We start from the raw sequence: 12,811 nt of genomic DNA on the forward strand, positions 1-12,811 counted from the left end.
TACCTCAGGGAATGATATCGCCAACTATTAGGTCTAGTAATAATTAATGTCGTTTTCTAATACCCTTTTTTAAATCGAATTTATTTAAACAATACAACAAAATTTAATCAACAATATAGTTGCCGTTGTTTTCTACTACTTGTGCCCAACGCTCAGGAAGCATTTTAATCCCTCTGTTGTAAAATTCTTGTGATTTTGATGCAAAAAATTCGGTCAATGCATTTTTGAGGCATTCTTCATTATTAAATTTTTTTCCAAGAAGAAAGTTTTGCAAAGAACGAAACAAATGGTAATCGGAAGGGGCAATATCAGGAGAATATGCAGGTTGAGGGAGAACTTCCCATTCCAACTGGCGCAGTTTTTCAGCAGTGATTCTTGCAGTATGCGGTCGTGCGTTATCGTGGTGAAGAATTACGCCCTTCCGATTAATCAGCGCGGGTTCTTTTTCTCTTAAAGCTTGGGCTAACCTTTCCAATTGGGCACTATACACTGCACTTGTAATGGTTTGGTTAGATGGTAAAAGTTCATAATGAAGAATTCCTTTAAAATTCCACCAAACACACATCACTTTTTTCGCATGCAAGTCAGGTTTTGGCGTGGGCTGCGGAGCCTCATTTTTGTCCAACCATTGAGGCCGCCTTTTCAAATTAACATACGGCACCCATTGTTCATCTCCGGTAACAATTTGCTCTAAAAACGGCAAACGGTTTTGACGAGAGAGGAGCGAACTGCAAATTGTGACTCTTTGATTACGGTTGTTGTCCGTCAACTCATGAGGAACCCATTTTCCAAACTTTTGGACTTTGCCAAGTGCACGCATTTGATTGGAAATTGTTTTTTGTGAACAATTTAAAGTTGTCGCAAGCTCTTGTTGGGTAATTTGAGGATTTTGCACCAAAAGAGCTTGAAGAGCTTCTTGATCAAAATTGGACACACGGCCTCGACCACTCTTGTCATCTAACGAAAAATTTCCCTCGAGAAATTTCTCAAACCAACGCTGGCATTTTCTGGCGCTAACTGCATCTTGACCAAGAGCACTACAGATGTTTTTTGCAGCCTCACTTGCTTTTCTTCCTAATTGGAACTCGTAAAGCATGCAGTGCCGAATATGCTCTTCATCCGCGATCTTCTTAGCCCTAGTTTTGCAACAAAAACCAAACCAAACACAAATTTTTTCAAGCAAAACTTGTTAATTGCACTTCACACATTCTGTAGATACCACGTGTTTGAAGGTTATGTCAATACAAGTCAACGCCAAGCAAGATTTTAAACGAGTTTAAAAACGACATTAATTATTACTAGACCCGATAACTACCAGTCACCTGTGTCAGAATATGGGCATCATCCTAACTCCTCACTCTCCCCTACACCTATATCAGTGATTTCGTGGATAAAATTCTAGAAGGTTTAGGACAACATTGTTATGCCCAACATCCCTGGAATGAGAGTGTTAGCAGACCATGGATCTGAAATATCAACCACTGGTTTCAACTCTTACTTGGTGAATGGCAGTCTGTGGGGTATAATGTGGAGCCTGATCTAGGCTTTGCCATTTAATAAGCAGATCACTTAATTTCCCTAAGCTTCAGTTTATTTCTCTGTAAAACTGAAAAATGATCACTTGGTCAAAGGCCTGTAATTACGGTTCTATTTAACTGTTGGTCATAAATATTTATTATGGATGGTTTACACAGAGTTGTTACTGCTGAATCTGGAGAAATAAGCAAAGCTTATGCTTTTTTCATTCTCTAGGCTAATGATTAAACATGGTTTTCTCCTTCAAATACCACTTAATTCTAAGAAAGCCTCAGAGCACTGCCAATAGCAACAAATAAAAACATCTTCGGTATTTTCTGAAAGTCTCTCTCGGTCCTGTGGATCTCTGCCTGACCTTTTTCTTATTATATTTAACCAGAGGCCCAGTGCACACAATTCGTACATGGGTAGGGTCCCGAGGCCTGGAACTGTGATCAGGACTGATCTTTCCCAGCTCCCGGCAGCGGCCCCGCCCCCGGCCGCCGCTGCGGTTACCCTCTGTGTTACCCACCAGCAGGGCTATAGGGTCCCTGGCACCACACGCATCAGCCACCACTCAACCCCGGTTTCCAGTTCCTGTTCCCCATTGGGCGATCGGAGCCTGCCAGCTGGGGTAGAAAGAATCAAGAGGTTGGCTGTTCCCACTCACTCATTGGACCTGTCCCCTGCTGCCACCAGTTGCCCTCGGTGTGAAGGGCTACTGGCAGGACGATTGGATCGATTGGGGACCAGCAGATACGCTGCCACCCACCCTCAATTCCGGGTTCCCCATCGGGCAATCAGAACCTGCTGGCCAGGGGGAGGGAACAAGAGGTTGGCTGACAGGCTCCAATCAGGTGGTTGGAACCTGCGGGCTGGGGGCAGCTTCTGCATTGAGCATCTCCCCCTGTTGGTCAGTGTGCATCACAGCCACCATCCAGTCAATTGGCACATCATGCTTTTATATATATAGACTAGAGGCCTGGTGCACACATTCATGCACCAGTGGGGCCTATCCGCCTGGCCTTTGGGATCGGGTCAAAACTGGCCCTCCAACGTCCCCTGGGGGAGAGGGGGGGGGGGGGTCCCCGGATTGCAAGAGTTCATTTGTTCATTCCATAATGTTTATCGAGCATCTCTTATGTGTCTGGCACTATTTTAGGTGCTGTGAATAAAGGGAAAATTTCCCATCCTTATGGAGCTTATGAATACTTAAGGATATATGGCAGAATAAAATAAAAATAAAAGCAAGTAGCCGAAACTGGTTTGGCTCAGTGGATAGAGTGTCAGCCTGCGGACTGAAGGGTGCTAGGTTCAATTCCGGTCAAGGGCATGTGCCTTGGTTGCGGGCATATCCCCAGCGCGTGGGCTGGCCCTGCGACGGCCTGGCCCCTGCGGCGGCCTGGCCCCTGAGGCGGGCTGACCCTGCGGCGGGCCGGCCCGGCCATGCATGGGAGCCGTACAAGGCTTGGGGATAGAAGCCAGTCTTCTCTTCCGGGAGGGAGGAGAGTTTAGGGAGCGTCTGGGGCCCAGGAAGGAGTGGGAACGGGATCGTCGGGCTGACAGCGCCTCGCGGAGGAAGGAGGGCGCAGCGCTCCCCGAGGACCAGCCCGGTGGGAGGCGGGGCCGGCTGGACCCGCGAGGCGCCCGCCGCGCTCCCGCTCCCGCTCGACCGATCGGTCATGGAGGCACCGCGGGCACAGGCCGCGGGGGGGACACCTTCCCAATCCGCACTGCCCCCTTCTCCCCCCAGGCGGGGCCTGGGAGCCTGGGCGCGGGGCCGGGCCGAGGGCCGGCGGCGGCGGCGGCGGCGGGGAGGCCGCGCACTTACCCGGGACCGGAGAGCGCGAGCGCGCGGCGGGCCGCACGGCGGCGAGAGGGCGGGCGCGCCGCTCCGGGCGCAGCAGGGCAGCCGCGGCGAGAGTCCCTCGGAGGAGCCAGCGGCAAGGGCGGCCAGACATAGGCACCCCCTCGGCCGTGCCGGGGGCCGCAAAGCTCGGCTGGACTCGCCCCGCGGCGACCAGGCTCGTCCACGTGCGGCGCAGGGACGCGCTGCTCCCGCCGGCCCCGCCCCCGGGGCGGAGCCCGCCGCCGCCGCCGCCCCGCCCACCGCCGGGAGCCGGGAGCCGGGGAGGCCCCGCGGCCGCGCGCCCCCAGCGGCCGTCCCCGGGGCTGCAGCTGAGCTCCTTGACCTCTTACCAGCTGGGACGTGCGGGGCTCTCCGTGGCCCATTCACTCCAGGAGCTGCCCAGGCGGTGGCTCCTGGCCTGAGACGAGGACAAGAAGTGATTTTACCAAGGAGTCCTCTTTAGGTGACGTCTAAGTCAGCAATTGCCGTGGGGATGTCAGTTGCATGTTAATGACATGTCAGTTGCATGTTAATGGCCCTTTTTTTTGTTGCCTTCCACCACGCAGTGAACGTAATAACAGATAGCGAATCACATGAGGATCCGTATAGTTCTTTTATATAATTCCTTCGAATGCAACGGATCCAAGAGCACCATTTTTCCACGTCTTCAGTGCTAGATACCTGCATGCTACAGTAGATAGCTCCCCTTCCAAATCCTGGTCACAGTAAGTGTGTGCTCTGTGTAAAGCCAAGTTACATTCATTACCCTGCCCATGCTCTTCAAGGAGCACGTGCTCCCCCAGCCCCCGTTCTCTGGTACCACCTCCCATCTTGTTTCTGAAGTTGTCAAACCCCTGGGTTCTCCTCCTACCTCTAGCTACCAGGTAACCCCTGTTCCTTCTCCCTGGCAAAGGGCAGGTTTGGGGCGGGCTCTGCATGGGGTAAAAGTGCATATTGGACGCTGAGTCCTTGTCCTCCCGTCAAGCTTCCAGGACATCTGTAGTAAGTTGCATCAGATCAACCTTAAAGGATCCAAAGATAATGACATTGGAAAGGCTCCAACCAAACAGCCCGACCGAATTACATTAAAGCTAGTCATTAAGCCCCCCCCCGCCCCCCCCCCCCCCCCACACTCTCAGAACATCTGAGATATCATTTAAAACGCGCATCGAAATGACCCATATTGAGCCCCAGCCGGTTTGCCTCGGTGGATAGAGCGTCAGCCTGTGGACTGAAGGGTCCCAGTTCGATGCCGGGCAAGGGTGTGTACATCCCCAGAAGGAGGTGTGCAGGAGGCAGCTGATTGATGTTTTCTCTCCCATAGATATTTCCAACTCTATTCCTCTCTGTAAAATAAAATAAAATAAATAAAATATATTTTTAAAAAAAGAAAGAAGAAATGATCCATAGTGAATGCATGGTGCGGAGGAGCGGGTACTTCCAAGCTCCATCAGGAAGGGCCCAGCGTGATGGAGGAGGACTGGCCCCCTTTCTCCCGAGAGCCTTCGGGCGGCGCCAGCGTCCCCGGCGGCCGGCGGGGCGCCCTGCCGGCAGGGGGCGCGCGCGCGCGGGCCGCGGCTGCGCGGAAGGCCTCTCTGGGAGAGGAGGAAGCGACCAGCGAGACGGAGGACGTGGCCCCGACGCCGGCCCCACAGTTTCCGAGCGGAGCTGGTGGCCCGGCGGGCGGGCCCTGCTCTCCGCCACGCTGGCGGCGCTCGGAGCCGAGGACGCGCGCCAAGGCGGGATGCTCCCGGCCGGCCAGGCCGGCGAGGGGCCGGCGACCCCGGTGAGGCGGCGCTGCGGCCCGGGGAGGGAGGGGGCACAGTCCCGGCCAGGGGAGATGGTGGCGGGGAGGGGGCCCTGGCCGCCGGCTGGAGGACGTGGCCCCGGCGCAGACCCCCGGGGAGGGAGCCCCGAGCGGGAGCTGTGGCCGTCCCGGGGAGATGACACATCCTCCTGGGGAGGTGACAGTGGCGGCCTCGGAGAGGTGTGGTAGTTTCTTTTTGTTGTTGTTCGTGTGTTTTAAAAAATACATATATTTTATTGATTTTTTTAGAGAGGAGGAGAGAGGGATAGAAAACTAGAAACGTCGATGAGAGAGAAACATCGACCAGCTGCCTCTTGCACACTCCCTACCGGGGATGTGCCCGCAGCCAATGTACATGCCCTTGACCTGAATCGAACCTGGGACCTTTCAGTCCGCAGACCGACGCTCTACCACTGAGCCAAACCGGTTTCAGCTTTGCTTGTTTGTTTTGTTTTGTTTTTTTGAACCTGCATCGGACGGCTCTGACCGCTCAGGAAGGCCCCGGGGTCTGGGACCTCGCAGCCTTCCTGGGGATGGATGCCCTCTGGGAACCTCGTGTGAGTTCCATGTATCACTTCCCTCCTAATGTGTCTGTCACACCTGTTCTCCTTCCAGGGCTGCTCTGAAAGTGGGGACGAGAGGAAGACCGAGGAGGAGAAAAGTAAGCAGACTTCATACACCTTAGCACTGTCCACCGAACCATCTCTCCACACTCAGCCCTCCGGGGTCTGCCTCCCAGAGGGGGCTTTTAGGTGAAGTGGTGGTTTTGTGTGTTTTCTTTTTCTGCACAGTATGCGTGCATAATATTAAATGCTGATTATAATTATACACATATTTTTGTCTTTCTAAAATTGTAAAATATGGGGTGATTTGGGGAAGAGCACTTCCTGACCCCTATCTAGTGCAGGTACTTGTATGGATTCCTTGGAGTTCTGCCTATCATACTGGGTTCATATAATTGTGGCCTGCCTGTTAGTTTAATAAAGCACCAACTTAGGGAGCACCAGGAATTTGGAGGGGCTAGTGATCTAGGAGAAATGACCAACACCTTAATTGGGTTCAAAGGAATCAAGTGATAGTTGTTTAATAAGACTTGACCAGTGAATTTTCGCTTAAACACTGATCTGAGCCCTAGGCAGTTTGGCTCAGTGGATAGAGTGTTGACTTGTGGACTGAAGGGTCCCGGGTTCAGTTCCCATCCATAGCATATGCCTGGGTTGCAGGCTCAATCCCCAGAAGGAGGCAAGCAGAAGGCATCCAATCAATCATTCTTTCTCATCATTGATGTTTCTATCTCTCCTTTTCCCTTCCTCTCTGAAATCAATAAAAATATACTTTTAAAAAATTGATCTGAGCCCTTGTCGGTTTGGTTCAGTGGATAGAGTGTCGGCTTGGGGACCAACGGGTCCTGGTTTCTATTTTGGTCAAGGGCACATACATTGGTTGCAGGCTCCTCCTCAGCTTGGCCCCTGGTCGAGACTTTTGCAGAAGGAAATCAATCAATGTGTTTCTCTCACATCAGTGTTTCTTTCTGTCTTTCCCTCTCTCTTACACTCTCCCTTAAAAAACAAAACAAAAAAACAAAAAACAATGGAAAAATATCCTCGGGTAAGGAAAAAATTGATCTGAGAAGAACACAGTGGATAACTTGGTTCTTGGATCTTGGACTGGACGAGGAAGAGGGAAAGGTTAATACCTCCATCTCCTACTAAGCCCAGGAGTGTATGTCAGCGATGGGGACATTTGCCATTTTACTTAACTCATTGCTCAGCAGGCTTTTGGAAATAAATCTTGAGGGGCTTTTGAAGTGGAATTTTTGGGGGAAGAAAGGAAAAGCTTGTAACAGCCGTTCTGTCAGAGGGTTTTTGGTTCTTCTGATCATGGCAAATGGTCTGGGAATGAGAGATAAGAGAAAGGGTGCCCGTGTTACCATATCAGCTTTATTTTTTTTTTATTTTTTTATTTTATTTTATTGATTTTGTACAGAGAGGAAGGGAGATAGAGAGTTAGAAACATCGATGAGAGTCATTGATCAGCTGCTTCTTGCACACCCCCTACTGGGGGATATGCCCGTAACCAAGGCACATGCCCTTGATCAGAATCGAACCCAGGACCCTTCAGTCCCCAAGCCGACGCTCTATCCATTGAGCCAAACCGGTCCCGGCACCATATCAGCTTTAGGAGCTAGGCTTTCCCTTTACTCTGATAAAATCTGCATCAGAAAGAAAGCTCTAAGAACTCCATAACACTTTACATAACAGAACGGTCACAGCTCAGCTCCTTTCCTAAAGGACCTTTGAGTATCCCATTTCTTTCCGTTAAACCCTCCCCTCTTCCACCTTTGCCCCATTCACATGCCTGGGAGTCAATGCCTGTTGAGCTATCACATTAATAAAATGATAGACACAGACTGTGGACTTTATCCTTGTTCCTCCATTGGCTTGGGCAACTGTTTTGCAATTAGGAGTGTTCTTTACAAAAAAAGAGAAAAGGAGAGACATAAAACTCCCCAAATCATCAATGTGTTATTTTGAAGAATGTCTGACTGAGAACAGTCTATGCTGTATTTAAATGATTATATCAAAACAGTTAAATTTTGTAAGTGTAGAATTTACTCCCTAAGCTAGAGAAACCTTAGCATTCACAAATATTCCCTCTGCACCCAGCCCTGCCTGTGTCTGCAGATGTACCCACGTAACTCACTTGTTTTATTTAAGATAAATAAGAAAGAAGACATTGTGACTTCTCTATATAACAGTAGAGTGCTTTCTGTTTTAATAGAAAATACCAATGTGGACCAGTCAATTCTATTCATATTTGAAGGAAAAGAAAATAAGAGTATTGGGCTGAGAGTCAGAAAACATGGGTTTTCTATTTACAAACATTAAGTGTAGGCTGGGAAAATATTATAATTTATAGTTGGGGCATAGACAGATGCAAGTTTTGCTTCTACCTGCTTGTGGGCTCCTGATTGTTAAAGCGTAAGAACCGGGTTTTCAGTTCTTTTAAGTCGAATAAAACAAAGGAAAATTTATTTTGGGGGTGTTGAGGAAAGGAACAAACTCAGTACTAAACACAAAGGCATATGTTTTGTTAACCTTTAACACAAGTAATTAAACAATATACAATAGTTATATTTTCACTTTAGGCACATCTTTTCATATATATTTTTTAAAAATATATTTTTATTGATTTCAGAGAGGAAGGGAGAGGGAGAGATAGAAACATCAATGATGAGAGAGGATCATTGATCGGCTGCCTCCTGCACACCCCCAGCTGGGGATCAAGTCCCCAACCCCCGGTATGTGCCCTTGACCGGTATGGAACCTAGGATCCTTCAGTCCGTAGGCCGACCCTCTATCCACGGAGCCAAATCTGCTAGGGCCATCATTTTATTTTATCAGATGTGACCGTTGTTTTATATTGAGGCTGATTATCACCTCTCGGCTTTCTCTCATTACTGCCTCCTTAAAACTTGTTTTTGGTAAAGAGCCAAGTTGTATAAAGGCAGCTCCAAGGAATAACAGCTGAGAGAGGTGAAGTCCAACCAGTCCTGCTCCCCAGGAGACTGTTTGTCTCCCAACTTTATTTCACACTTTATTTATTTAAAGAAATTCTTATAGTTCTTGTTTCTAAATATATGCTAATTCAACCAACTATTCAGTTTGTTCATTAACTCACCATGAATGGCTTGTTTTGAGAGGACCAAATCCTTCAGGCAAACCTGCAGTAAAAATTCCAATGTTTGGTTTCCATGAAGTCACTCTCGCCTTCTCTGGGGCCTTATTTTATAGTACCGTATTTTTCGGACCATAAGAGGCATCGGACCATAAGACGCACCAGTTTTTAGAGAAGGGAAATGGAGAAAAAAAGATTCTGAAACAAATAGTGTCCTAAAATATTTTATGTGCATTAAAACCCAACATCACAGTCATAAACACACGTAATCAACCCTGTAAAGTAAACAGCAGCATTTAGAACCATTTTAGAGCCGGGCAAGCACACAGAGACCACACAGAGCCGGGCAAGTAAAAAAACTTTTTTTTAAAGTATATGTGTAGGCTATATTTGGACCATAAGACGCAGGGACTTTCCCCCCCCACTTCTGGGGGGGGAAAAGTGCGTCTTATGGTCCGAAAAATACGGTACTTATTTTCATTTGGAGATCAGTACACATTTTTACATCATCTTTTGTTTTCATTTTTAATTCCTAGGTACTACTCAAATCTAGGGAGATTAAGCCCCGTATATGGAATAATTCAAGTTGTGGACTGAGTGTAGTTGAGCATGGTTAATATCAGGGAATTTAATGAGTGCACAGTGATGTGGAGTTACCATTATACCAATCTTGACCCAAAATTCAGGTTCTCTAAACTTCTCCAGGAAGAAGCAAATCATAAATAACCGAAAGGGGAAAGCTTATGGTAGCAGATACTTCAAAGGGAAACGGTTTATCTTAGCACACTGGGGTGGAGTGGAAGGAGCAAGATATGACAGCCAACTGTGGGTCATGTCACTGCTACCTTCTTTGCTAAGAAGGTGCTGTGAGCCTTCAGGTTTCTCTGGGGTACAGGGCACGTTCAGAAAGCCACCCTGGCATAGATGGTCAGCAACAGTGTATAATAGCTAGAGATACTCTGGGAAAGAGGAGCAGTGCTGTTAGTCCACAGCTTAGGGCAGTGGAAAATAATTCCTTTGCAATGGAATATGTAGTTTCTAGAAATTTTTTTTTAATATTAATATTTTATTTTTATTGATTTTTTTTACAGAGAAGAAGGGAGAGGGATAGAGAATCAGAAACATCGATGAGAGAGAAACATCAATTAACTGCCTCCTGCACACCCACTACTGGGGATGTGCCCGCAACCAAGTTACATGCCATTGACTGGAATTGAACCTGGGACCTTTCAGTCTACAGGCGGACGCTCTATCCACTGAGCCAAACCGGTTAGGGCGAAATTTGTTCTCTTAAGTGTTTTGTTTAAGTAAAAATAGCACATTATTATAAGCCGTGGACTCTGGGAAATATCACATACTAAATGGGATGAGAGCAATGCTGTTAAAAGCTAGTCAGTGTTGCCTGTGCTACCACTCTTCTCTAAAAAACTAATAGCCCTGCGCACGAATCCGTGCACCAGTAGCTCTCTGTGGGGCCTGGCCGCTCTGTGCCCACTGCCCAGAGGCTCTCCACAGCCCAGAGGTCCATCCGTGGCCAGGCGTGGAATGCTTGCCTCGCTGCCAGGGTGATGACACAGCATTGCCGCCCCCCCCCACCCCCCCCTGCTCCATGCCCGCTGCCCAGAGGCCCTCTGTGGCTGGGGCAGAACCCTTGCCTGGTTGCCATGGTGACAAAGCAAGCAGGAGTAGGGAACTCCAGCGGGGCTGAGAGGACTGGGTGCCACCATCTTGTGGCTATGGGTACCACCATATTTGTGATGGAGTGACAGTTAATTTGCATATTACCCTTTTATTAGATAGGATGGCTTCCAGAGCACCTGTTTTTGTATTTAATAAGTCCAGTGTGGCTGGCCCCAGTGGCTCAGTTTTGTGAGTGTTGTCCTATGCACCGAAAGATTGCCGATTTGATTCCTGGTGAGGCCACATACCTGGGTTGCAGGTTTGATTCCTGTTCTGGGCATATATGGAAGGCAACGGATCAATGTTTCCCTCTCAAATTGATGCTTCTCTTTCTTCCTCCCTCCTTCCTCCCTCTATGTCCTTGGGTGAGGATTAAAAAATAGTAAGTCCAGTGTGAATTAATCTAAGACTAGTTTATTTGCCATGGATAGAATCTCACTTTGGACTGTACACTCAGTGGATACATCAGCCATTTTGTTTTCCCTCGTAATTTGTGTTCTCTCTCCGATTTCCTTTTTACATTTTTTTTTTCTGTTTCTGACATGAATATCTTCATACAATGACATTTAAAGGTTTTAAACTTTTTTACTATTACATAAGGAGGAATTTTTACACTTTGGTCACTCAAATTTTTTTCATATACTTGAAATCTTTTACTACAATACTATTTTTTCCTTGTTGTAACAACTTGAAAACAGAGTCCTACCATCTGGTTCCTTACAGATTTTGAAAATATATTACAAATTTAATAAACATTGCACCAATAAATCAGATTTGACCTTTTTAGCCCAGTAGTAAAATAGATTATTAAAAAGTAAAGTCTCCTAGAAAACTTCAGTATCTGTTTGTAGCTGCACTATTATGCCAACATCTATTGAAACCTGTGTTTATTAGGACTTTAGGAATTTCTCATTCTCTCAGAAATTTTCTTAGCTTTTATGCATTTTGTAATACTTGATCCATAGATTGCTTTATAGTTATTTATTTGGGTATTTCTTTTTTATAGTTATTTATTTGTGTGATAAACACACAAATTATATATAGATGTATATACAAAAATATTCAAATAAATATATATATAGTGTACATATGCATATACATGTACACTGAGTGGCCAGATTATTATGATCTCTGAATGCATAATAATCTGGCCACTCAGTGTGTGTGTGTGTTTGTATATGAGGCCCAGTGCATGAATTTGTGCATGGGTGGGACCTGGCCAGGGGGAGGGTACATGGGTGGTTGGCTGGCCTGCCTCTTGGTTGAGGGGACAATTTGCATATTAGCCTATTATGATATAGGATATATACTGAATGGCTAGATTATTATGTGTTCAGAGATCATAATAATCTGGCCACTCAGTGTATACACACTATATATACTCATTTGAATATAAACTTTTTTTGTGTGTGTATAATATATAATTTACTGTATGTAGATAGTTTTCTCTAATAACTTTTAAAGGTAGGTATAGTTTCTTGTATATTTTTGTATTTCCTTTAACTCTATAGTACTTAGTGGTATTGATTAATTGCTTTTCTTTCATTTTAGGTGAGATAAATATTGCAGCTCTTGTTGGAAATGAACAAGTCAGTGAAGTTACAGATAATGGAGATCTCTCTTCCTATGTGTCTGCATTTATAGAAAAGGAAGTTGGAAATGACCTTAAATCTTTAAAGAAGCTTGATAAACTCATAGAACAGATGACAGAAAATAAAATGCAGTTAGAGGAACAGGCAAGTATTAAAACTCACAGAAATAATATCAGTAATATACTCATAATTAATATAAACATGACCATTATTATATAGTTAATATGAATATGCAAGCTTATATATAGTTGAAATACGTATAGCTTAACATTTTATTTTGAGGCCATCCTATTAATATAAATCTATCTTTTTAAATGGCTTTAGGACATTTAGGTATGTTTTTACATACACCATTTATTTAACCAGGCCATTATTGGTGGACATTTTTTTTTTTTTAATATATTTTATTGATTTTGTACAGAGAGGAAGGGAAAGAGATAGAGAGCCAGAAACATCGATGAGAGAGAGTCATCGATCAGCTGCCTCTTGCACACCCCCTACTGGGGATATGCCCTCAACCAACGTACATGCCCTTGACCGGAATCGAACCCGGGACCCTTCAGACCCCAAGCCGACGCTCTATCCATTGAGCCAAACCAGTCCCGGCTGGTGGACATTTTTGCTGTTCTGTTTTTATTATTACAAATTATATGAGAGTAAACATAATTGTTCATCACTTTACCTTTCTAA

General features: G+C 46.2%; 2 protein-coding genes across 9 annotated transcripts in view; one reads left to right on the forward strand and one right to left on the reverse strand.

The window, feature by feature from the left end:
* PUS7 (pseudouridine synthase 7) overlaps positions 1 to 3,578 on the reverse strand; it is a 36,167-nt gene extending 32,589 nt beyond the window's left edge. For 2 of the 5 annotated variants that reach the window (XM_036429704.2, XM_036429700.2), the window contains exon 1: positions 3,347 to 3,574. In XM_036429704.2, coding sequence (XP_036285597.1) covers positions 3,347 to 3,476 — 130 coding nt within the window. In that variant the 5' untranslated portion in view covers positions 3,477 to 3,574. Of the gene's footprint in view, positions 1 to 3,346 lie in introns of all 5 variants that reach the window. The other 3 variants (XM_036429703.2, XM_036429702.2, XM_036429705.2) reach the window with 3 other exon arrangements.
* Positions 3,579 to 4,969: 1,391 nt separating this feature from the next.
* RINT1 (RAD50 interactor 1) overlaps positions 4,970 to 12,811 on the forward strand; it is a 31,064-nt gene continuing 23,222 nt past the window's right edge. For 2 of the 4 annotated variants that reach the window (XM_036429698.2, XM_045578538.1), the window contains exons 1-3: positions 4,973 to 5,150; positions 5,787 to 5,832; positions 12,081 to 12,265. In XM_036429698.2, coding sequence (XP_036285591.1) covers positions 5,109 to 5,150; positions 5,787 to 5,832; positions 12,081 to 12,265 — 273 coding nt within the window. In that variant the 5' untranslated portion in view covers positions 4,973 to 5,108. Of the gene's footprint in view, positions 5,151 to 5,786; positions 5,833 to 12,080; positions 12,266 to 12,811 lie in introns of all 4 variants that reach the window. The other 2 variants (XM_036429696.2, XM_036429697.2) reach the window with 2 other exon arrangements.

The sequence above is a fragment of the Pipistrellus kuhlii genome, unplaced genomic scaffold (assembly GCF_014108245.1).
Source record: "Pipistrellus kuhlii isolate mPipKuh1 unplaced genomic scaffold, mPipKuh1.p scaffold_m20_p_10, whole genome shotgun sequence".
In the NCBI taxonomy this organism is placed as follows: Eukaryota; Metazoa; Chordata; class Mammalia; order Chiroptera; family Vespertilionidae; genus Pipistrellus; species Pipistrellus kuhlii.